This window comes from Neovison vison, chromosome 4 (genome assembly GCF_020171115.1).
Source record: "Neovison vison isolate M4711 chromosome 4, ASM_NN_V1, whole genome shotgun sequence".
Lineage (NCBI taxonomy): Eukaryota > Metazoa > Chordata > Mammalia > Carnivora > Mustelidae > Neogale > Neogale vison.
In genome coordinates, this window is record NC_058094.1 from 189,145,662 (window position 1) to 189,171,223 (window position 25,562).

The 25,562-nt window shown below is 34.0% G+C and overlaps 1 protein-coding gene across 1 annotated transcript in view; it reads right to left on the minus strand.

Moving 5' to 3' along the window:
• DPY19L2 (dpy-19 like 2) overlaps nucleotides 1-25,562 on the minus strand; it is a 91,467-nt gene that overhangs the window by 34,784 nt on the left and 31,121 nt on the right. Inside the window, exons 10-15 of the mRNA XM_044246354.1 lie at nucleotides 19,267-19,344; nucleotides 18,419-18,505; nucleotides 14,179-14,238; nucleotides 8,401-8,481; nucleotides 2,646-2,747; nucleotides 721-792 (exon numbers count right to left, since the gene is read on the minus strand). Of these exons, the coding sequence (XP_044102289.1) occupies nucleotides 721-792; nucleotides 2,646-2,747; nucleotides 8,401-8,481; nucleotides 14,179-14,238; nucleotides 18,419-18,505; nucleotides 19,267-19,344 (480 nt within the window). The remainder of the gene's footprint in view (nucleotides 1-720; nucleotides 793-2,645; nucleotides 2,748-8,400; nucleotides 8,482-14,178; nucleotides 14,239-18,418; nucleotides 18,506-19,266; nucleotides 19,345-25,562) is intronic.

Consider the following 25,562-nt stretch of genomic DNA (forward strand, 5'->3'; position numbering starts at 1 on the left):
ATAAAGAAAACCAGTTTTAACAGGACCACATCCGGTATAGTAGTAGAGAAATGTTATTGCTATCTACTTGAAGGTATAAAATACATAGTGACTAAAGACAACCTCTAAACAATATAAAGATGGTTCAAAAATGCTAAAAACTAAGACCCAGTGTCTTTAGCTAGAATTTAGATATACCACTCCCAGACCAAGAAAATCTGCCAGAGGTATTTTAGGACATTATTTCTTTTATCATAGTAATATTTCTTTTGCTGGGAAAACACATAGAATACACAATGTTTTAAAGAATTTCTATACAAAATTCTCCTGTGCGTGTCTTAAAATGGATCAAGACTTGCTTGAATGTGCTTTATATTCAGAAGATACTGAACTGTTGTTTTCCTTTCACAGCTCCTTCAACAATTTCAATTTTTCAAGACAGGAGAAGACCTGTTTTATTTGTCCCAGTGGACTAACACTGTGAATGTAGTTCATGGTACATAGTGGGTAACTGATTTCTTTTGAAAGAATAAGAATATCCTTTCTGATGAGGCTTTCTAAAAAACTCATATAATAGTTTTTTAAAAACCATATAATACTAAATAGAGAGCTGAATAAGAAATTTTTAAAGTGGGGTATGGATTCCTCCAAAAATAAAATGGAATTCCCAGTTATTAACATTAATCCACTATAGTCCTTATCTTGAACCCAAAAGCAAATGAAAAAAATTTTTAAAAATACCTTTTTAAAGATAAAATAAGTAATCGCCATAACAACTGGAAGCAATAATGTCTTTGTATATCTCAAGGGAGTCTGAAATAAAGCAAATTATTCAAACTAGTCATTTATTAAATTTTATAGCAAATGAGTAAAAATCTGTCAAATTGAGAATCACAATGAAATTTTTTTCTTTTTTTTTTTTAAATATTTATTCATTTGACAGAGAGAGACACAGCATGAGGGGGAATCCAAGTTGGGGGAATGAGTGAGGGAGAAGCAGACTTCCTGCTGAACAGGGAGCCCAATGTGATGGGGGGCTTGATCCCAGGACCCTGGGATCATGACCTGAGCTGAAGGCAGCTGCTTAACCACTGAGCCACCCAGGTGCCCCTCACAGTGAAATTCCTTAAAGGTAAAAATGTTTTTATCATTAACGTTATATATATTTCTATCAACCTTCATCTTCTACTACAAGAATGAAAATTATAAAAAATTATACAAATGTACCAAAGAGTTTAACAGTAAAAAACATTAAACCAAAAATAAGCTATGTCTATTATTTTTTCATTTCTTTTGGTTTTATCTTTCTTTTATTTACATAACATTAATTCTTAAATTTTATGTTTACTAATCCCAAGACCCTACATTATCATTTCCTGAGCTGCAAAGTTCCATTATTTTCATTGGTGAAACTAGAACAGACAAGGAAGAAAGCCAGTCTATGTAATAACTGTAAATATGAGAAGCAATAAAATAACATCACCAGCTAAATAATTCTCATGACCCATTATTGTGGTCTGAGTGATTTACCATGTCACTGAATTAAGTACTTCTTGAAGGCAGGAACCAGGACATTTTCCTCGTTGTAGTCAGTCTTACAGCAAACTGCCTCACAAATAAATAAATAGTACTCATAATAGTTTTTGAGTGAATGTATGACTTGTTGGATAAAAAAGAGAATAATGTATGATTAGTAGTATACCTTTCATGGCAGCATCTTGTTAAAATTTTTTTATAATATTTGGAGTGTTAAGTGAAATAAAACTAAAGTTTCTAAAAATCAGAAGAGAATTTGGATTGGAGCAGGTGACCTAGATTATTAAAAGTAATTGAACTGTATGGGGCACCTGGGTGGTTCAGTTAGTTAAACATCTGCCTTCAGCTCTAGTCATGATCCCAGGGTCCTGGGATCAAGCCCATAATGGGCTCTGTGCTCACTGGAAGTCTGGTTCTTCCTCTACCTCTGACCTGGCCCCTGCTCAAGCTCTGGCTCTCTCTCTTCTCTCAAATAAATAAATTAAAAACAACCTTTTAAAAAAATACATGAAAAATATATTTATGTTAAATATATTTATATTAAAGTATTCAAATATATTTAACATAAATATATTAAATAACAAATATATATTTTATATATTATAGAATATTAAATATATAATATAGAATGTAATATATAGTATAAATATAAATTATTTATATTGAAAATGTATTAAAAAAATGAAAGCAGGGGCGCCTGGGTGGCTCAGCAGGTTAGGGCCTCTGCCTTTGGCCCAGGTCATGATCCCAGGGTCCTGGGATCGAGACCTGCATCAGGCTCTCTGCTCAGTGCAGAGCCTGCTTCTCTCTCTCTCTCTCTCTACCTGCCTCTCTGCCTACTTGTGTTCTCTGTCAAATAAATAAATAAAATCTTTAAAAAAAAAATGAAAGCAATTGAACTATGGATCAGATAGTATGTTCAGCACTCTTCCTGGATTATCCCATTTAATCATCATCAATAACTCTTTAAGATAGAAGTTACTAAATGACTAATAAAAGTTATCATAAAAAAATGATAAAGTTGGATGCCTCTGGATAAAAATTGTGAGTTTCAGACTAAAAGGAAAATTCAAGAACAAAAAACTATCATACCTGTAGAAAAGGAAAAAAAATCAAAAAAATATTCATACCGCTTTTTCCATGAAGTCAAATTCAGGAGCACAGGTGTAAATTAAGGTATCAAAATCTGTATACCTTAAAATTCTGGCTGCTATAAGGTCACTCAAGCGAATCTGAGAAGAAAATAAAGTAAAATAAATTAAAATTACCCTAGGAATTATGGTCAATAATAATTGATTTGTTTTATTAGTAAAGTCTACAAAGGAGATAATTCAAGGTCCACAGATGCCCCTCAAAGAAAATTTTTTCAAAAATCCGTGAACTATACATTCCTATGCACTGAATTATGAAGAAAACTGAAAACAAAGGGAAATATCACAAGAAATGAAAAGAAGAATAGAGGTCAGAAAAAATTAAAAAGAGATGATAATATAAAGAGTGAGTTAAGACCAATACTCACTGGGCAGAAACCACCATGCAGTTAATCGTGAGATTTTATAATCAGCTTTATTAAGAAGGAAACTATCTCACATTAACACTTTCACTACACATCACAAATCATGATTAAATTTTATATGTGTTGTTATTTTCTCAAAGCCTCATACACTGGTTACAATTTTTGGTGCTTGTTGAATTTTTCAGACATACACTCAAGCCATTAAACATAAGAGCTATTCATCATAAGAACTGCAACTACAAACACTACTTTGATTTAGTTAGTTAATCTCCAAGGCCTTTGAAATAAACATCTCCAACCAAACTCAATGTAGAACTCCTATTTTCTGATTATTTATTACCTACTGTCAGTGAGACATTTATTTTTCTACTGCATTCTCACAAGGCCAAAAAAACAAAAAAGAAAGAAAATATCTGGAATGTAAACCTTAATTCAAATTATTCTGCAGGAACAAAAATTATTTTATATCAAATGTAACAATTGTCCGGGTTTTCATTTATTCATGCTTCCCTTAACTATGAGTAGCAATGATAATTCAGACTTTTCTAATTTGAACTAGGCCTGATGATTGATAATAATTTAACTGAGCCACATTCAAGTCTCACAATGTCACATACAGGAATTCGCTTAAGAGTACCAAGACTGGGGGCGCCTGGGTGGCTCAGTGAGTTAAGCCTCTGCCTTCGGCTCAGGTTATGATCTCAGGGTCCTGGGATCGAGTCCTGCATCGGGCTCTCTGCTCAGCAGGAAGCCTGCTTCCCTCTCTCTCTCTGCCTGCCTCTCCATCTACTTGTGATTTCTCTCTGTCAAATAAATAAGAAAGAGTACCAAGACTGTGGGTCAAGCGGGGAGGAGTCAAGATGGCAGAAGAGTAGCAGACTGAGATGACAACAGTTTGCAGGAGTTCAGCTAGATAGTTATCAAACCATTCCAAACACCTACAAACCCAACAGGAGATCGAAGAGAAGAAGAGCAGCAATTCTAGAAAAAGAAAATCAACCACTTCTGGAAAGATAAAATGACAAGGTGGAAAAACTCACCATAGAAAAAAATAACAAGGGGCAGTACTGAAGGCTAGGGACCTAATCAATACAGATATTGGTAATGCATCAGGTCTAGAGTTCAGAATGATGATTCTCAAGGTGTTAGTTAGCTGGGGTCAAAAAAGGCATGGAAGATATTAGAGAAATCCTGTCTGGAGAAGTAAAAGCCCTTTCTGGAGAAATAAAAGAACTAAAATCTAACCGTGCTGAAATCAAAAAAGCTATTAGTGAGGTGCAATAAAAAATCTTACCGCTAGGATAAGAGGCAGAAGAGACAATTAGTGATATAGAAGACCAAATGACAGACAATAAAGAAGCTCAGCAGAAGAGAAACAAACTACTGGACCATGAGGGCAGAATTCAAGAGATAAGCGATACCATAAGATGAAACAATATTAGAATAATTGGGATTCCAGAAGAAGAAGAAAGAGAGAGGGGGGCAGAAGGTATATTGGAGCAATTTATTGTAGAGAATTTCCCTAATATGGCAAAGGGAACAAGCATCAAAATCCAGGACACACAGAGAACTCTCCCCAAAATCAATAAAAATAGGTCCATACCCCATCATCTAATAGTAAAACTTATAAGTCTTAGTGACAAAGATTTATTCATGGGCTGCAAGGTTGGTTCAACATCCACAAATCAAACAGTGTGATACAGTACATTAATAAAAGAAAGGACAAGAACCATATTATACTCTCAATAGAAGCTGAAAAAGCATTTGACAAAGTACAGCATCCTTTCTTGATCAAAACTCTTCAAAGTGTAGGGACAGAGGGTACTTTCTAAATATCATCAAAGCTATCTATGAAAAACCCACAGCAAAAATCACTCTCAATGGAGAAAAACTGAGAGCTTTTCCACTAAGGTCAGGAACATGGCAGGGATGTCCATTATCACCACTGCTATTCAACATAGTGCTAGAAGTCCTAGCCTCCGCAATTAGACAAAAAGAAATCAAAGGCATCCAAATTGACAAAGAAGTCAAACTATCACTCTTTGCAGATGATATGATACTTTATGTGGAAAACCTAAAAGACTCCACTCCAAATCTGCTAGAACTCATACAGAAATTCAGTAAAGTGTCAGAATATAAAATCAGTGCACAGAAATCATTGCATTTCTAAACACCAACAAGACAGAAGAAAGAGAAATTAAGGAGTCGATCCCATTTACAATTGCACCCAAAACCACAAGATACCTAGGAATAAACCTAACCAAAGAGGTAAAGAATCTGTACAAGAAAACTATAAAGTACTCATGGAAGAAATTGAGAAAGACACAAAGAAATGGAAAAATGTTCGAAAGACACAAAGAAATGGAAAAATGTTCCATGCTCATGGATTGGAAGAACAAATATTGTGAAAATGTCTATGCTACCTAAAGCAATCTACACATTTAAAGCAATCCCTATCAAAATCCCATCCATTTTTTTCAAAGAAATGGAACAAATAATCCTAAAATTTATATGGAACCAGGAAAGACCTCATATAGCCAGAGGAATGTTGAAAAAGAAAGCCAAAGTTGGTGGCAGCACAATTTCAGACTTCAAGTTCTATTACAAAGTTGTCATCATCAAGACAGTATTGGATTGGCACAAAAACAGACACATAGATCAATGGGACAGAATAGAGAGCCCAGAAACAGACCCTCAACTTTATGGTTAACTAATCTTTGACAAAGCAGGAAAGAGTATACAGTGGAAAAAAGATAGTCTCTTCAACAAATGGTGTTGGGAAAATTGGACAGCCACATGCAGAAAAATGAAACTGGATCATTTCCTTATACCACACACAAAAATAGACTCAAAATGGATGAAGGACCTCAATGTGAGAAAGGAATCCATCAAAATCCTTGAGGAGAGGTTGAGCAGCAACCTCTTTGACCTCAGCTGCAGCAGCATCTTCCTAGAAACATCGCCAAAGGCAAAGGAAGCAAGGGCAAAAATAAACTATTGGGACTTCATCAAGATCAAAAGCTTTTGCACAGCAAAGGAGACAGTCAACAAAACCAAAAGACAACTGACAGAATGGGAGAAGATATTTGCAAACGATGTATCAAATAAAGTGCTAGTATCCAAAATCTATAGAGCTTTTCAGACTCAACACCCAAAGAACAAATAATCCAATCAAGAAATGGGCAGAGAACATGAACAGACATCTCTGCAAAGAAGACATCCAGATGTCCAACAGACACATGAAAAAGTGCTCCACATCACTTGGCTTCAGGGAAATACAAATCAAAACCACAATGAGATACCCCCTCACACCAGTCAGAGTGGCTAAAATTAACAAGTCAGGCAATGACAGATGCTGGAGAGGATACAGAGAAAGGGGAACCCTCCTACACTGTTGGTGGGAATGCAAGCTGGTACAGCCACTCTGGAAAACAGCATGGAGGCTCCTCAAAAAGTTGAAAATAGAGCTACCCTATGACTCAGCAAATCGCACTACTGGATATTTACCCTGAAGATACAAATGTAGTGATCAGAAGGGGCACGTGCACCCGAACGTTTATAGCAGCAATGTTGACAATAGCCAAACTATGGAAAGAACTTAGATGTCCATCAACAGATGAATGGATAAAGAAGATGTGGTATATATATATATATAATGGAATACTCTGCAGCCATCAAAAGAAATGAAATCTTGCCATTTGCAATGATGTGGATGGACCTAGAGGGTATTATGCTGAGCAAAATAAGTCAGTCAGAGAAAGACAATTATCAGATGATCTCCCTGATAGGAGGAATTTGAGAGGCAAAGTGGTGGGGTTGGCAGATAGGGAGGGAAAAAATGAGACAAGATGGGATCGGGAGGGAGACAAACCATAAGAGACCCTAATCTCACAAAACAAGCCAAGGGTTGCTGGTGGGGAGGGAAGTATGGAGAGGGTGGTTGGGTTATGGACACTGGGGAGGGTACATGCTATGGTGAGTGCTGTGAAGTGTGTAGGCATGATGATTCATAGACCTGTACCCCTGGGGCTAATAATACATTATATGTTAATTTTTTAAAAAGACTATAGAAAAAAAAGAAAGAGAGAGTACCAAGAATGTGTGTGTATGTGTGTGGGGGTGTGAGTGTGTGTGTAAGACTTGTAATCAGTTGGGTGACAATGTGGAGCAAGGCAGAAAAGAAAACCATAGACCAAATCAACATAAATAAATAACTTAGGAGGCTTCAGTAAAGTTCATCATAAAATGTACAGCCCCTACAGAATGAAAAGTTAGGAACAGAAAGGGAAAGAAAAAAGGAAAATGTGTCAAACATACCAGAGAACAGCAGCAACAACAACAAAAAAAACCTAATGAATCATCATGCAGAGATAGCAATAAATGATGAATAAATCCTTACATTTTGAAATTTTATTTAACCTCAACATGCACGTAAGCTCAGTTCTCTTGGAGAGTGATAACACTTTACCATTCAGTGAGTAAGTAACATAATCTCTGGTTAAAGGTGAAGAAACTTCAGCATTACACAGGTTCCTAACTGGATAGTACTGGATGAAGTGCATTCCAGAGTATGTTACTGTATGATACACTCATGTACACTCATATCCAAATGGTAAGTGTCAAGAATCAAAAGTAAATTCCTGCACTGTTATCTGTTCACCTGAACCCATTAGCTAAGTAGGGGCTTTGATTTGACAAAGGCAAACAAGACACTGGCTTTAAAACACACACTACACATGAAGGATAGGTCCATATATTTTCCAGAAGCTGAAAAGATAAAGAATTTTTAACATTTCCCATTTTCCTTTTATATTACAAGAAAACTTTTAAAATATCAAGTCGCATCTTAATTTTAGTCTGTAATTACACATCTATAAAATGACACTGAGATTGTGAGAGTTTTATATTTCAAAGCAGAGTACAGACTTCTCATATGTTAACATTTCCAATAAATGTACAATTTATTATTTTAAACAAATGATTTTTTAAAATATATTTTAAAGTAATTTACACACCCAACATGGGCCTTGAACCCACCTTCCCAACAAGAGTTGCACACTCTACTGAGTGAGCCAGCCAGATGTCCTTATTTGTATTTTAACTGAAATACAAACACATAACTACTTAAGATATTATTAATATTTTTCCTGGATAGCTAAGTCAGCATTTATTGATAGTTTTTTCTTAGTGGGTTGAAAAGATCATTGAACTGCACGGTTTTATTACTGACTCAGCCAATAAATACCCCTAGGTCTTTGAGGAAGGCACCTAATCTCTATAAAATAAATAGGTAAAAATAGATGGTTTCAAAGTTTTCATCTATTTACATATTTGCAGGAATTTTTATGTTTTAACTAGAAAGTACTTACATGATCTGAAACACCTAAGATTTTAGATGTCAGAAATTTCAAAATAATTGTTCCACACAACCAAGCACAACCTTGAATCAGCTAGAAAATAAAATTATAATACAAAAATTAAAAATGACCCAGTTAAAATATTTAATTATATCAACAAATGTTACAGGAAAATTTTAATCATGTAAAGAATATTAATGATGAAGTCTAAAGAAAGATAGAAAATTCTGTTTACAAAGGCAAAGAACTAGAAGAGATGATACTGTTATAAAATATGTAACAATCTTAGAGTTCTACAAATTCTAAAGGAATATTTTTAAAGTTGTTTCTTTTCAATTTCTGTGAAAAAAAGAGCTATATGCATGTTTCCAAATATTATTTCCTAGCTGAAATTTCTTTTTTCAAAAAATAGGATTAAATTATAAAAAAATTCTTCTATCAATCTTTTAGAAATATATCCCTCTTCAAGAAAGGAAAATTTGAAAACTTAAGCTTTTATTTTAAAGAGAGAAGCAGAAACTAAAACTTACATGGGGTTCTCTTTATTTTTTATTTGTTTTTTGGTTATCCTTGATTAGAAAGAGCTTATTTCTAGAAGTATGGACTTCTAGATAACCTGAGGAAAATTATAGTAGCCTAAATCCTAATCTTCCACACTTATCCAACAAGTAGAACAATGCAACCACAAATATTAAAAACAGGTAACAGTACAACTTCAAATTACCTGTAAATAGAAAGAAACACCATATATAGCAAAGTCGAAACTCAAGTCCTGATCTAAGCCTTTGTGGAGAATGAGGGCTCTCAAAACCATATGGAAGAGTAAAGAGGGAAATGAGGGGTCCCAAACTGAGCTGAAATAACTTTAGAAAAGTCCACTTTATGTGTGAGAAGACTGAAGAATGGGCTATAGAGCAGGGACTTCAAGTGTTCAGTATAAAATTACTGATCCCAGAAAGGCATTACTTCTGGAAAGAGAGGAAGGGTAAAGAAAAAGAGAGAAACCCTCCAGGATAGTATGTGGAAAAGGAAATAAGCAAGAAGGGAGAATTAATTATCCAGAAAAATAAATGGGGATCAAACAAAAGACAATCACTACTGTCACTAAAAGACGAATGAAAGAAGTTATTGTTAATTGATAAAACCACATTTTGTTACATTAACAAAAAAGGCTGCACCTAGATAAGAAAACATCTGCTCTAACCACAAAATAATAAGGTCAAAGAGGTCCATAATAGCTATAATATAGCTTCTTTAAGAAGTTAAAAAAAACTGGGTGTGGTGAAAAAATAATGAATACTGTTATGCTGAAAATAAATTAAAAATTAAAAAAAGAAAAAAAATTTAAAAAAAGAAGTTAAAAAAATGAGTCAAGCATATCAGTTTATGATCTTTGCTCCAATAAATTAAAATCTCACAAAGCAGAAAAAAATCTACAATGCAGAATTAAATGTTGAATTACATAAGCTCAATTAAGCATTCAGACTATGGACTCTGAAAAACAATCTGAGGGGTTTGAAGTGGCGGGGGGGTGGGAGGTTGGGGTACCAGGTGGTGGGTATTATAGAGGGCACGGATTGCATGGAGCACTGGGTGTGGTGAAAAAATAATGAATACTGTTTTTCTGAAAATAAATAAATTGAAAAAATTTAAAAAAAAGAACAAAAAATTTGAAAACTAAGGACAGAAATGGACACCCCCCCAAATTTGAAAATACTTAACTAAATATAGAAAATAAATGGAAAAAGAGGAGAAAACGGGGCACCTGGGTGGCTCAGTCAGTTAAAGCCTCTGCCTTCGGCTCAGGTCATGATCCCAGGGTCCTGGGATCGAGCCCTGCATGGTGTTCTCTGCTCAGCAGGGAGCCTGCTTCCTCCTCTCTCTCTGCCTGCCTCTCTGCCTACTTGTGATCTCTGTCTGTCAAATAAATAAATAAAATCTTTAAAAAAAGAAAAAAAAAGAAGAGGAGAAAACCATTGAAAAATGAAGACAATCTCAAGGTAATAAAGGAGAAGAGATTCAAATAAAAATTCAAAAAGAGCACTGAGGACAGAAACCCCAGAGGAATAAAAATGAGATTAAAGAAGGTAGTAAAAGAATCAGAGAAAATGGCAGAAACAGAGGACAGGCAATATATTTACAATTAGAGTACCTGAAAAAGAAAAGCTACAATCTTGTTTCATGGATTCTTCTCCTACCCACTTAAGATGGGATAGGGAGGGAGACAAACCATAAGTGACTCTTAATCTCACGAAACAAACTGTGGGTTGCTGGGGGGAGGGGGGTTGGGAGAAGGGGGGTAGGGTTATGGACATTGGGGAGGGTATGTGCTTTTGGGTAAATTGGAAGGGGAGATGAACCATGAGAGACTATGGACTCTGAAAAACAATCTGAGGGGTTTGAAGTGGCGGGGGGGTGGGAGGTTGGGGTACCAGGTGGTGGGTATTATAGAGGGCACAGCTTGCATGGAGCACTGGGTGTGGTAAAAAAATAATGAATACTGTTTTTCTGAAAATAAATAAATTGGAAAAAAAAATAAATAAATATAAAAAAAAATCAAAAAAAAAAAAAAAAGAAAAGCTACAATCTAAGAAAACTTCTTAGACATAAAAGACCTGAATTTACATTTGGAAAGGACCCACCATGTACTAAGGAAATTGATCAGTATGGTAAACTACCTCAAGGTATTGCCTAGTAAAATTTAAAAATGAAGAAAAATTCCTTAACACTTCTAGTCACAAAGTCCACATAACTTAGAAGGGCAAGAGAATTTGGTTTGCATTATATATGTTAAAAGAAACATAAAAGCACATCAACGGTGTAGAAGCATTTTCAAGACACTCGAGAAAGTGGAAACCAGGAACTTTATATCTAACACAACTATCATTCAGGTATAAAGATTATAGAAAACTAGTTTCAAGCATGAAATAACTGAGGAAATAATCTTCCTGAATATATAAAGAAAGTTAAAAATTGAAGAGTACCATGGAATGAAATATGGAGAGAAATAGTAAATACAATAAAAATATATGTAACATTTATGACATTAATAAAAATCTTTAAATTCTCACAAAGCAAGACTCTCCCTGTGCTGTACAAAGAGGTACAGAAACAGATTCAAAGAGGTGACAAAGACAAGAGCAACCGAAGCAAATAAGGAATCATAGTTTATAATCCTGTCATCACTAAAGTTCACACCAACAAGCATTAGATATAAAACATATTTTAACATTAAAAGACACTTCATGAAGAAAATGTGTATGAACATTTATCCATTGCAAAACAGTCTTTATAAAGACATACAAGGAGAAATAGAAACACACTAATACCTAAAGATTTAAATATACTTTTTCAATACAAGCTAGGTCATGGGCAAATAATACATAAAGCTGTAACAGAACAAATTTTCTTAGTTTTCTTTCATCTGAAAATATCTTTTATTTCCCCTACACTCCTAAAAAAGACACTTTCACTGGATGGGTAATTTGTGGAAGACAATTCTTTCAGCATTTGACAAACATTATGCCATCTCATTCTGGCTCCATAGTTTCAGATGAGGTTACCGTAATACAAATCTGTTTTGCCTGATAGTTAACACATTGTTTCTCTCTGCCTAATTTTAAGATTTGTCTTTAATTTTCAGAAATTTAATTATGATGTGCCTTTGCATGGATTTTGTTGGGTTTATCCTACTTGGGATTCACTGAGTTTCTTGACTCTGTAGATTTATGTCTTTTATCAAATTTGGAAAGTCTTCAGCCTTTACTTATTCAAAATGTTTTCAGTCCCACTCTCTTTTACCTCTCCTTGTGGAATTTCAATGATATGAATATTTAGATGTATGTGTGTATATGCATCTATCTGTCTATCTGTCTATCAGCAAGGACAGAGCGGTAGCAATGAGGATACTCAGCACTCAGATCTTTGGTTTCTAAACACCATACAGAGTAAGATATACAATATAATTTTTATTCCACAGGCATGAAAGAATTATTTGGGACTAACAGAGATTTGGGGGAGGAGGTTGCAAAAAAAAAATATGAATATGGATTATCTATTAGATGGTATTACTTAGTGTTATCAGATTGTGTGTTAGTTTTGTGTTAACTGTCTTTAGTATAAAGGAGAATGATTTTGTTTTAGAAGATACGTACTAGAATAATTACTGGTGAAATGTATGGATGCCTGAAACTAAATTTCAAATGGTTCAGCAAACAGCAACAACAAAATAAAAACAAAACCTGTTTTGTGTAAAAAAAAAAAAAAAAAAAAAAAAAAAAAGTGTCAGTTCACAAAACTTCTTTGCTTTACCATTTTGTCTTTTATGAAAAAAAAAAGGCATAAAAAGCCACAATATCCTTTGTATTGTCTAGATGACTAATATGATTTCTTTTTTTTTTAAAGACTTTATTTATTTATTTGACAGAGAGAGGGATCACAAGTAGGCAGAGAGGCAAGCAGAGAGAGCGAGGGGGAAGCAGTTTTCCTGCTGAGCAGAGAGTCCCATTCGGGGCTTGATCCCAGGACCCTGGGACCATGACCCAAGCCGAAGGCGGAGGCTCAACCCACTGAGCCACTTAGGTGCCCCTTTTCTTCCTTTTGCAAAAGACTGATAATATCAATTATGTCAACTTCAAAATATAAAGGTAAGCTGAACATTAATTATATCTCATCTTTTTTCTCCTTAGATTTTTGTTCCTATGAAATTCTTGAGTTAAAAGCATACTTTTTTTACTCTTCCCAGTCTAAACTGCAAATACTTAAGACAATAAATTTTCTTCTTAGTACAGCTTTGACACAATTCCCTAAATGTCTTTGTACACTGTTCTATTTGTCATTTTTCAATAGTTTGTAATGGAAATTTTTATTTTCTTTTTAGTTCAGTTATTAAATCTTTGAATGTTCCATTGATTTCCTGGTTTAATCTTTTAAAATCATTAATTTTTCTAAAGTAAAAAAAATCTAATAACTAAACTGCACAAATATCCCTACATTTTCATCATTAGGGATGGGAGAAAGCCTCCAGCAGTAACTGGCAACTGTCCATTTTGTTCTTTCGCATTCTGATTAGGAATCTACCTGATCTTACCATAACTTCTCCAGTTTCACCTTATTAATATATCATATATAATCACATAAATCTTTAATATAGGTTTTATTTTTTAATATATATACATCTACATTAAAGACCAAGAGAAAAAAAGGAATCTCATCTGTCCAATAATACAAGAATTAGTAATTGCAATGCCTACCTGATAATATACTTATTTTATTTGGGAACAAGACACACAAATATAGAGGTAACATGGGCCATCCATTTGCATATTTAGGAAGAAGTAAAAGAGATTACGTAGTAGCTGAGTTGAAATAAAAAGGGGCTGGGAGACTGTAGGGAAAATGATACAGGGACAAAAATAATAGTCTAAAGTAGGAAGCAGAAGAACAGACAGATGACAGATGCAGAGGAAAAAGAAAAGGGAAAGTGGGATCAGGACTACAGACTGAGTTATTTTGAAGAGAAGATTAGTAAATCTAAAGAGAGAAACTCAAAATTTAGAAAGCAAGGCAGTAAGGGTATAGCAAGATAAAAAGTAAAGAGAGGTGTGAGCATAGTGCTGAAATAAATGAACTCATTTCTTGATAATGACTTGTAGATGTTGCTATGAGCTATTTCTCTCCCTATGCGAGTAGGTATTGACCATAAGTCATTCAATTTTTAAGGTATATTGTCTATAGTCAGTCTATAGAAATACAGAGTTTGAAGATATGGTTGAAACTATTGACTCTTACCCAAAAGTTGAGTTCAGACACTCCCAATCTTTGAATTTTATTTCTCTTTAGAATTATCACCTAAAATGCACATGATATAAAATGAAACAATTAAATAAAATTGACATTTTATATGAATGATACATTTCAAAAAGTATACAGTTGACCCACTTCCATCTTGTCTATCACCACCCATTTTCCTTCTTAATTCTTGATTTTTCAAAATTTGGACCTAGAAAATTTCCTTGTAGTGAGAGCTAAATGCTTTGTGTGCCAGAAAGTTGCTTTTAGGGTCAAGTTAATTCCTCACTGAGTTACTTGAGATGTCTTGTGCAAGCCAATCTTCTCAGGGTATAGATGGTATGTAGGAGGTGTGTCCATGCAAGAGTATATGTACGTCACCCAGCAAAATTAGTGGTCTAAGTTAACATAAAAATCCTTTCTCTCTGAATTCTTAAATAAAATATTTTAAAATGCTTAAAATATGTCTAAGTGAATATGTAAGAAAGAAAATGAATTTTCCAGGTGCCAGAGAAAAGCAGATGACTTTAAAAAACTGAAACAATTAGGAGAGAATATAGGGTAGTCTTAAAGGAGGACAGCAGAATAAAGCTTTCACTATGGACTTGCACCAAAAGTAGAAAAGGGCTTGGGTCTATGGAAGGTAAGAATGTGGACTTGAGACAGGCATAAGCTGGGGCCCTCAAAAACTATACCCTCAGTCCATCTGAGGTGCTATCAACTAAATGTTTATGTTCTACACCAAACATATGTGTTGAAACTCTAATCCTCAATGTGACATATGGGAAGGTGAAACCTTTGGGAGGTAATTAGACCATGAGGGTGGAGCCCTCATGAAGGGGACAAGTGCTATTATAAGAAGAAATATGGGAGAGATGTCTCTCCACTATGTAAGGATATGGTAAAGGTATCTGTCTGCAAATCAAGAAAAGGGCCCTCACCAAGAACCAAATTGACTGGCACCCTGATCATGGACTTCCATGAAAAATATGAAAAATAAATTTCTGTGTAAGTTATCCAGTCTGTAATATTTTTACTACAGCAGCCCAAACTGACAGACACTCAATTAATAGGAGTACTCCTCCTACCATTGCTACAAGGTGATACAGTAGTTGTTTATTCTCAAGTTTGGGAAGGAAAAAAAAAAAGTCCTATAAGAAACTGAAATCTTAGGCCTGTGTATTACATAGATTTTGACTGGAATTTTGCATCATCTAGTTAGTTCAGGGTGAGCCAGGATTCCTGAAGTTCCAACAACAGGAAAATATAAATGTACCAGATTATACACTTTAACACTGTAAATACAAAATGTAGGCACAACCTACATGCCCAAACATCGAACAGTAGTTGAATTATCTATGGAACATCCACAGTGCAGTACTATGAAACTATAAAAGGAATGAAGAAGAGCTCTTGAAATTATATAGAATGACATCCAGGATAGATTGTTACATGATATCCACAACAGGCCAATAAACCAAAGTGCAGAATATAGTATGCTACTTTTCATGTAAATAAGAGGAGACATAATTTTAAAAATATGTAATATTTATTAGTGCAAAAAAAGAAAAAAAAACTAAATGGGCAAACCAGAAAACCAATTAGATCTTACAAAAAAAGGTACAACCAAGGTGAAAAGAGAGGTGGAGAGAATGGGGTAAGAAGAAATAAGAGGGAGTGACATTTTCTGAATATAGCTTTTTGTATATTTCTTATTCTTATAAATATAATATTTTACCCAAAAAATAAATTATTAAAATCAATCAAGATGGAATTTCTGTTTCTGATCAAATTATATAACAAGAACTACACATACTCTCCCATCTGAAACAACTAAACCCAAACAAAATAGATTATAAAAGACTACTAGATGCTAACAAATTGGATTACATAGAAGAGATACATTCCTAGAAGTATACAATTTACCAAGACAGAATCATAAAGAAACAGAAACTCTGAGCACCTATAACTAGTAAGGTGATTGAATAAAAACAAAAACAAAACAAAAAACTCCACAAAGAGAAGATGAAGACCAGATGGCTTTGCTTGTGAACTCCACCAGACATTTACGGAAAAGTTAGTGCCAACACTTCTTGAACTGTTCCAAAAAACTTAGTAGGAGAGAACATTTCCAAGCATGTTTCATGAGGCCAGCATGACCCTGATACCAAAGCCAGACAAGGACAATACAAGAAAATTAACCTACAGACTAATATCCCTGGTGAACATAAATGCAAAAATTCTTAACAAAATACAAGCAAACCAGATTTAACAGCACACATTAAAAGGATCATACACCATGATTAAGTGAGATTCATCTTGCAAGTAGGATGGTTCAACATATGCAAATCAATTAACCTAACATCCTACAATACCAGAATGAGGGATTAAAATCACAAGTTCATCTCAATAGATGCAGGAAAACATTTGATAAAATTCAACATCCTATCATGATAAAAACTCTCAACAAACTAGGAATAGAGGGAAATTACCTTAACATAACAAGAGTCATATTTGAAAATCCCACGGCTAACATCATACTAGATGTGAAAAACTGTAAGCTTTTACTCTAAGATGAGGAAAAAGGCAAGGATGCCAACTTTAATGATTTTTACTCAATATAGTACTGGAAGTCCTAGCTATAGCAATAAAGCAAGAAAAAGGAATAAAAGGCATAAAAATTATAAAGGAAGATGTAAAATTATCTCTCTCTGCAGATGATGTGATCTTCTATGAAGAAAACACTAAATATCATACACACACAGTCAGAATTAACTTTTAAAAAGTAGCAGGATACAAAACCAACATACAAAAATATGTTGCATTTCTACCCACTAACAACTCTCTGAAAAGGAAATTAAGAAAACTCCCACTTACAACAGCTTGAAAAAGAATAAAATATTAAGAATAAACTTAGCTAAAGGTGTGAAAGACTTAATACACTGAACTACAAAACATTGCTGAAAGAAACTAAAGACACAAATGGAAAGACAGTATTTGTCTTTCTTTCTTATTTCATATAGCTTGATGGCACGTTTGTCAAATAACAGTTGATCTATCAGTAGTTATTAGTAATAGTACTAAGTATACAAATCTTTTGTTTCATGTAGTTTCCTAGATGTGTGCTACATTTCAAAATAAAGTGTTTTCATAAAAAGAGGTAGATGATTCCAAGTTCTCTACTTTTTAAGGATAATAAAGCTTGATAAAATGTTGAAAATGTTTTTGAGGAAAAAGAAAAAGGAGAGATTACTTGGTATGAGACCAAAGAAAAAAAGGCTTGGGAGCAAAATGTTAAAATATAGGGACAATCTCAAGAGCCAGTCAATGCACCATACATGAAAAAGTGCCATAATTTGGTATTACTGTGATTCATATAATTTCTGATCATTGTGGAAAGAGCCTATGTCAGAAACATTCTAGTGGAGGAAAACACTCCATGTTTTGTTTCATGAATATTAGAAGTGTGACTATAAAGTAATGAAACAATTTTACTGAACCACCATTCCAAATACATATTCAAATAAGTGTTATACCATGGAACTAAGTCACATGAGTTACTTTATAGACTCTATATAAAATATTGTTAGACTATATATATATTATTCTAATCACATTGCCATTGCTCAAAACAGTTTGAAACTCCTTTTTCCAAACTGCCTTCAGAGATAATTTAGTTATGGTCAAGAAAATCAGTCTAATTACTGTCACACCATATTCTGATCAAGATCTAGATTACCCAAGATCTAATCACCTACCTTGTTCACAAAGTTTTGGTCATTTCCAAAATTAAATCCACCCTTGAAAGATGAAGATTTGCCGCCAATGAAGATATTCAAAAGGATGTGCCATAGTCTGTGAAAGCATTTCAGAGGAGTTCCAAAAATGTTTTGGGAAATGGTAAATGTCATTGCAGTAACTATATCATGTACTGAAGTGATGTAGAAGGAAATAACTAATTTTTATTATAAATTATGGCATAGTTTTAAAGTAAGTCTTTTTACCTTAAGATTTTTAAAAAATATTTACCTGGACATTAATTTAAAGAGATAAACTGTACTGTATTCATTTTTCAAGAATGAGAGAGAGAAAAAGCATTATTTGGGAAAAAGTTTTTCATGTGAGTAAATAATAATCAGGGAAGGGTACTATTTTATTCTCCTAAACTTACATTACATGAGTAAACCTACTATATGACAGTTAAAAAAAAAAAATCTTCATGAGCTTAGCAAACACTTACCAATGTCATTAACAAAGATGAAGAATAATAAGAAGATAAATACATTGGATTTCCAAACATCAATACAAAACAAAGGAGAACTGAAACCTGCCAATTGAAAAAAGGAAATATCTGTTTTATTGTTATTAGATATATAGCATAATGCATACTTTGTCTACAGGCATAGTCATTTCTAATACAAACTTCATATGCATAAATAAGATTAACAAATAGATCCCCACCAAATGATAATAGAAGTTCAATACATGGATAGGTTCTAAGTTTTTCAATACCATAAATTATATACAGAATTTAATCTTATTTCTCTGATATTTGATATAAAGAAAACAGAAAAATAGCACTAGTGCTTCTATAGATTCAATAATGGAGTGATATAATAAGAAAGACTTAGTCATAAGTATTAATTTTCTGATATTATTTTGTTGGGACTACTTGAGGATTTCCATCACTAACAAAGCTTTGTTTTATTTTCTTATCTAAAATATATGTATGTGTTTAGAAACTGAGATTTTAAAAAATGCAAAAACAAAATTTACAGTGTGATATTAATGCAAAGTGCCAAAAGTCTCAGGTCTTGGGGAGAAAAAGCAATTTCAAAAGTAGTGACAATAATAAATAAAACATTAACATTTTAAAAAGTTTCACCAGGACATAAAACATCTGAATGTTATAGATCTGAATATTATAGGTATAATATATAATAATGTAATCTATCCTAGATAATATCAATACCATATATATTAATTAAATACTACTTGCAAAGAGGTACCCCATAAAATAGTCAGTAATGTTTTATAAATCCTGAAATCTTATTTTAATATCTGACATTTGAATATTAAAAATGTTACCATGTTCATATAAATGATCTTCTGAAATTTGTTTGGCTCAATGTACCCCACAACATACATGGGAAATAATGAAGCTATCTGAAATAAAAATATTTAAAAAGCAAACATGAAAAAAAGTAAAAAACAAACACTTCACTGTTAATAAGTAAATATAAGAGTTGCATTTATTTCCAATAATGACAGTCAAAATAATTCGAACCAACCTTATCATTAAGAACTAGAAAAGCTAGGGAAAAAATATTTCAAAACCTGTATGAAAGCCACAGATTACTAACAAAGCAAAAAAGAATTAGGAAGTTAAAACCAGAGAAGAGATGAAAATATACAGTGATGAGCATGATATTTTAAGTTGCTTTTATCCCAGAAGCATCTGCCAATTCCCACAGAAGCAGAGTCTAATAGAGGCAGTTGAGAGATTTCAATGGACTCAGTACTCAGGACACACCAAGAATGTGATCTCAGCTAAAGTCCCAAGCTTTGGTTTGGGCTGTTGTATGAGCCAGGGAGAACGTGAAATTAAGCAGCCTTCAGACAGACTAAAGCCCACCTTCGAATTAGCTCATTCTCTCCCTGCATGTGATGGTTCAAGATTGCTAGTGCCTTTATTTGCCTACCAGAAGCAACTTTCAATCTTCCCTGGAAGAAGTTAATATCAACACAGTCCCAAATTAACTCTGTAAAATTGTTCATGTACAATATCCAATACCACATCAAAACTAACCAGATAGAGGAGGTAAGACATCATCACTATGACAATAGAAACAGATCCATGAAGTATCTACTTCATGGGTCTGTAGATATTTTATGTAAAAAGTCAGATAGTAAATGTGTTATACTCTGTGGGCCACATCCAGTCTCTGTTGTATATTCTTCTTCTATTTTTTTAAACAATATTTAAAAATGCAAAAACAGCTGTTTTCTTGGAAACTACTCAGAAACATGTTTGGCATCATCAGACATAGACTATCCCTTTGATATGTGCAAAGAAATAACAGATAATACTGAAAATTCCAGGAGAATATTGGAAGCCATAATAGAAAGTGAAATGTGTAACTAAATACTACAATAATCACTATTAAGAAGTCAGAGATGGATTTAAAAACAAATTAAACAGAATCAAACAAAGAAGTGATAAATTGGAAGGTAGAAGAAAACATTTAGAAAAAAGTATAAAATGATAGAAATGAAAAATATATGAAAGAACATAATAGATACAGAACATATAGTGTAAAGATCCAATATATTTTACTGTATATCTCAGGAAGGGATGAAGGAATGAAATAAAAGCTATATTTAAAGAGATTATATCTGAGAAGTTCCCAACATTTGTAGAAGAAATCAAACACTAATTCATAAAATATTACAAATCCCCAACAAGGGATAAATTTAAAAAACAACAACAACAACAACAAAAAAACTTGACCACACTTAGGCCTATCATGGTAAAAACTGCTCAAAACCAAAGACAAAAAGAAAACTCTAAAAAAGCTGGATACTAGCTGACTTTAAGACTTCCCCAAAACTGCAGTAATCAAGACAACACAGTACTGGAAAAATAACAGACAAATTAAATAATGCACTAAAACAGAAAGTCCAGAAAAAGATCCACACAATTACAAGCAACTAAATTTTTGACAAAGGAGCAAAGGTAATTAAATGGAGAAATGATAGTCTTTCCAAGAAATAGGCTGGAAGACTTGGACATCCATCCACAAAAGATGAACCTAGACCTAGACCTTACACCTTTCCAAAAAAAAAATTAACTCAAAATGGATCTTAGACCTAAATTTAAAACACAAACTATAAAACTTCTAAAAGATAACATAAGGAGAAAACCTAGAATGACCTTATTGGATAATGAGTTTTTAGATATAAAATCAGAAGCATGACCCATGAAAAAAATTAGTAAATTGGACATTCTTAAAATTAAAAACCTCAGTTCTGTAAGAGACACTATTAAGAAAATTAAAAGACAAGGAAGAAACTGTGAGAAAATCTTTGCAAATCTCATATCTCATAAAGGTCTGGTATGCAAAATATACCAAGAATCCTTAAAACTCAGAAATCAGAAAATAGCCCAATTTAAAAATGGGCAAAAGGGGGTGCCTGGGTGGTTCAGTGGGTTGAGGCCTCTGCTTTTGGCTCAGGTCAGTTGTCCCGGGGTTCTGGGATCAAGCCCCACATTGGGCTCCCTGCTTGGCCGGGAGCCTGCTTCCCTTCCTCTCTCTTTGCCTGCCTCTCTGCCTACTTGTGGTCTCTGTCTGTCAAATAAATAAATAAATAAATAAAATCTTTTTTAAAAAAATAAATAAGATAGAAAAATTTTTAAAAATGGGCAAAAGATCTGAACAAATACCTTACCCAAAGAATATATACAGATAGCAAATAACCACATGTAAAGCTAGTAAATGTAATATTCCCTTAGGCAACTGTAAATTAAAGCAACAAGGACAATCTTCTACATACCTACTACAATGGTTTAAATTCAAAAACCTGCTAAAATTGGCAATTTCTTATAAAATTAAACGTAGCCTTACAATACAATCCACCAATCACACTCCTGGGTATTTACCCACTTGAGTTAAAATCTTACATGCATGCAAAACCTGCAAACAAATGTTTATAGAATCACTGAAGACTAGAAGCAACCATGATGTCCTTCAAGAGGTGAATGGGTAAACAAATTGTGGTATATCCATACAATGAAATATTATTCAGCAGTATAAAAAAATGAGCTATCCAAAGTCATGAAAAGACATGGGGAAACCTTAAATACATATTGCTAAATGAAAGAAGCCAGGGTGGAAAGGCAATATGCTCTATGATTCCAAGTACCCAATATATTATTTGGGTTATATTTTATTAAATTGAAGGTTGCAGAGCTCTACTGCTAATTACAGTATTACCATTTCTTTTATTTTAGAAGACTGCAGTCACAGTCATTATTATGACTGGGCCCAGGAATTCTTTTGTTTGGGCCTTTGGAGAGAAAAGTCCCATGCAATTTAACATTCCGTAGTAATGAAGTTAGGGGCTCACTGTACAGTTCAAAAAATTTGTAAGTACAGAAACAATGAGTAATTCACCCAAGAACCCCAAGGAGATGTTTTTGTTTTTTTTTTTTTTAAAGATTTTATTTATTTGTCAGAGACAGAGGGAGAGAGAGCGAGCGAGCACAGGCAGACAGAGAGGCAGGCAGAGGCAGAGGGAGAAGCAGGCTCCCTGCTGAGCAAGGAGCCCGATGTGGGACTCGATCCCAGGACTCTGGGATCATGACCTGAGCCGAAGGCAGCTGCTTAACCAACTGAGCCACCCAGGCGTCCCGAGATGTTTGTTTTAAACAGCTGAATATGGTAATACTTTGAAGTAATAATCAATTTACCTAAATATAGTTTTTTAGGGCTTTGCTTATACCTTAGTTGCTTGGAGTTTAAAATAGTTTTTTTTCTTAAAAACAGTGCTATAAATTCAAATTCCTTCAATGGATACTAGAGTACCAATGGTATCTCCACCCTAAGGGAACTGACTTGGTAGGGAAAAATAGGCAAGGACAAACTGCTCAGCAAACCTCTCTTCAACACATTATCAACTACCACATTATCAAAAGCTCAGCACAGCAAAAAGCTACCATCAAATCTCAGAGTCAGAGGATGCAGAAATTGTTATAAGTTCTATAGTTCAGCTACCCAGAATTTGGAAGTTTAGGGCTAAAATCTTACTCTCATACCTTTTGTCATTTCTTGTTCTCTCAGCCTAAATATCCTACTACCCACTTCCTCTCCCCAAAATAGACAAGGTAGGTTTAAGTGGCTCCAGGTAATATTCTTGGTAATGGAATATTACCCTTTTTGTTATGAATTTATTATGAATAAATAATTATTTACTAGAATCTCTACCAAGGGCCCTCCTATTACTCCCCCCTCCCCAGATTTATTAAGATATAATTGACTTCTAATAACAAAGAAGTTGAAGGTGTACACATGTTGATTGGATACACTCATCTATTACAATGTGATTACCACTGCAGTGTTAGGTGAAACCATTATGTCACAAAACTCTCATTTCATTTTAGCAGTAAGAACATTTAAGATCTACTCTCCTAGCAACTTCCAAGTACATAAAAAAATAGTTAACTATAACCACTTCACTTTGAATTAGATCCCTAAAACTCATCTTTTTTCTTTTCTTTCTTTTTTAAGCTCCACACCCAGCGTGGAACCCAAAGCAGGGCTTGAACTCACAACCTTGAGATCAAGACCTGACCTGAGATCAAGACACTTAACCAAATGAACTACACAGGTGCCCCCATTCATCTAATCGCAAGAGCATACTCTTTGGCCAGTAGCCTCCTATTTCCCAACCTCCACCCCCACACCCTGGTAACCATCATTCAAATCTGTTTCTGCTAGTTTGGCTTTTTTAGTTTCCACATATAAGTGATATGATACAGTATTTATCTTTTTATGCCTGACTTATTTCACTTAGAACAAAGCCCTCAACAACCATCTACATTATCAAACCTGGCAGGATTTCCTTCTCTCTTATGGCAGAATATTCCATTGTGTTTATGTGTATGTGAGATATATATGTCCCATTTTCTTTATGCATTTATTTGTTGACACTTAGTTGTTTCCACACCTTGGCTAGTGTGAGCAATGCTGCAATAAACATGGAAGTACAAATATCTCTTTGATATTCTGTTTTCATTTCTTTTGGATATCTACACTTAGAAATGGAATTGCTAGATCATATGATAGTTCTATCTTTAATTTTTAAGGAACTTCCCATAGTCTTTTCTATAGTGGTTGGCCAATTTAAATTCACACCAACAAAGCAGAAGGGTTCACTCCCTTCCTATTACATCCTCTCCAACACTCATTATCTCTTATCTTCTTAATGATATTAATCCCTTATCAGGTACACAGACAAATAAGATTGAATCCAATTTAAAAGCTTCTGGAAGCAAAGGACACAATCCACAGCGTAAAAAAGCAATGTACAAAATGGGAGAAAATATTTGCAGAACATATATCTGATAAGAGCTTAATATCCAAAATATATACAGAGAACTCATAATACTCTAGGAAAGACAACTTTATTTAAAAATGGGCAAAGGACTTGAACAGGTATTTATCCACCAAAAATATGCAAATAGCTAACAGATATTCTCAGTGTCATTAATTATCAGTGAAATACAAATCAAAACCACAATGATAACAATGTTTATTCTTCCAACCCATGTGCATGGAATGTTTTTCCATCTTTTTTGTGTCTTCTTCTATTTCTTTCATAAGTGTTCTGTAGTTCCTCTAGTATAGATCCTTTACCTCTTTGGTTAGGTTTATTCCAAGGTATCTTACAGTTTTTGGTGCCATAGTAAATAGGATAAATTCTCTAATTTCCCTTTCTATAGTGTCATTGTTAATGTATAAGAAAGCAACTGATTTCTGTGCATTGATTTTGTATCTTGCCACATTACGAATCGCTCTATGAGTTCTAGTAATTTGGGGGTGGAGTCTTTTGGGTTTTCTACATAAAGTATCATGTCACCTGCAGAGAGAGAGAGTTTGACTTCCTCTTTGCCAATTTGAATACTTTTTATTTCTCTTTGTTGTCTGACTCATGTGCTAGAAGTGCTAGGACTCCTAGTTGAACAATGGTGGCAAGAGTGGGCATCCTTGTTGTGTTCCTGATCTGAATGGGAAGACTCTCAGCTTTTCCCCATTAAGAACGATATTCACTGTGGGTTTTTCATAGATGGATTCTGTGAGGTTGAGGAACATTTCCTCTATCCTTATAATCTGAAGAATTTTAATCAAGAAAGGATGCTGTATTTTGTCAAATACTTTTTCTGAGAGGACCATGTTCTATCACATTGTTAAAATGTCTATACTGCCCAGAGCAATCTATACTTTCAATGCCATCCTGATCCAAATACCACAAGCATTTTTCAAAGAGCTGGAACAAACAATCCTAAAATTTGTATGGAACCATAAAAGACCCTGAATCACTAAGGAAATGTTGAAAAACAAAAACAAAGTTGGGGTCATCACGTTGCTGATTTCAAGCTTTATTACAAAGCTGCGATCACCAAGGCAGCATTGTACTGGCATAAAAATGGACACACAGACCAGTGGAACAGAGTAGAGAACCCAGATATGGACCCTCAAAACTCTATGGTCAAATAATCTTTGACAAAGCAGGAAAAAATACCAGTGGAAAAAAGATTGTCTCTTCAATAAATAGTGCTGGGAAAATTGGACAACCATGTATAGAAGAATGAAACTCAACCATTC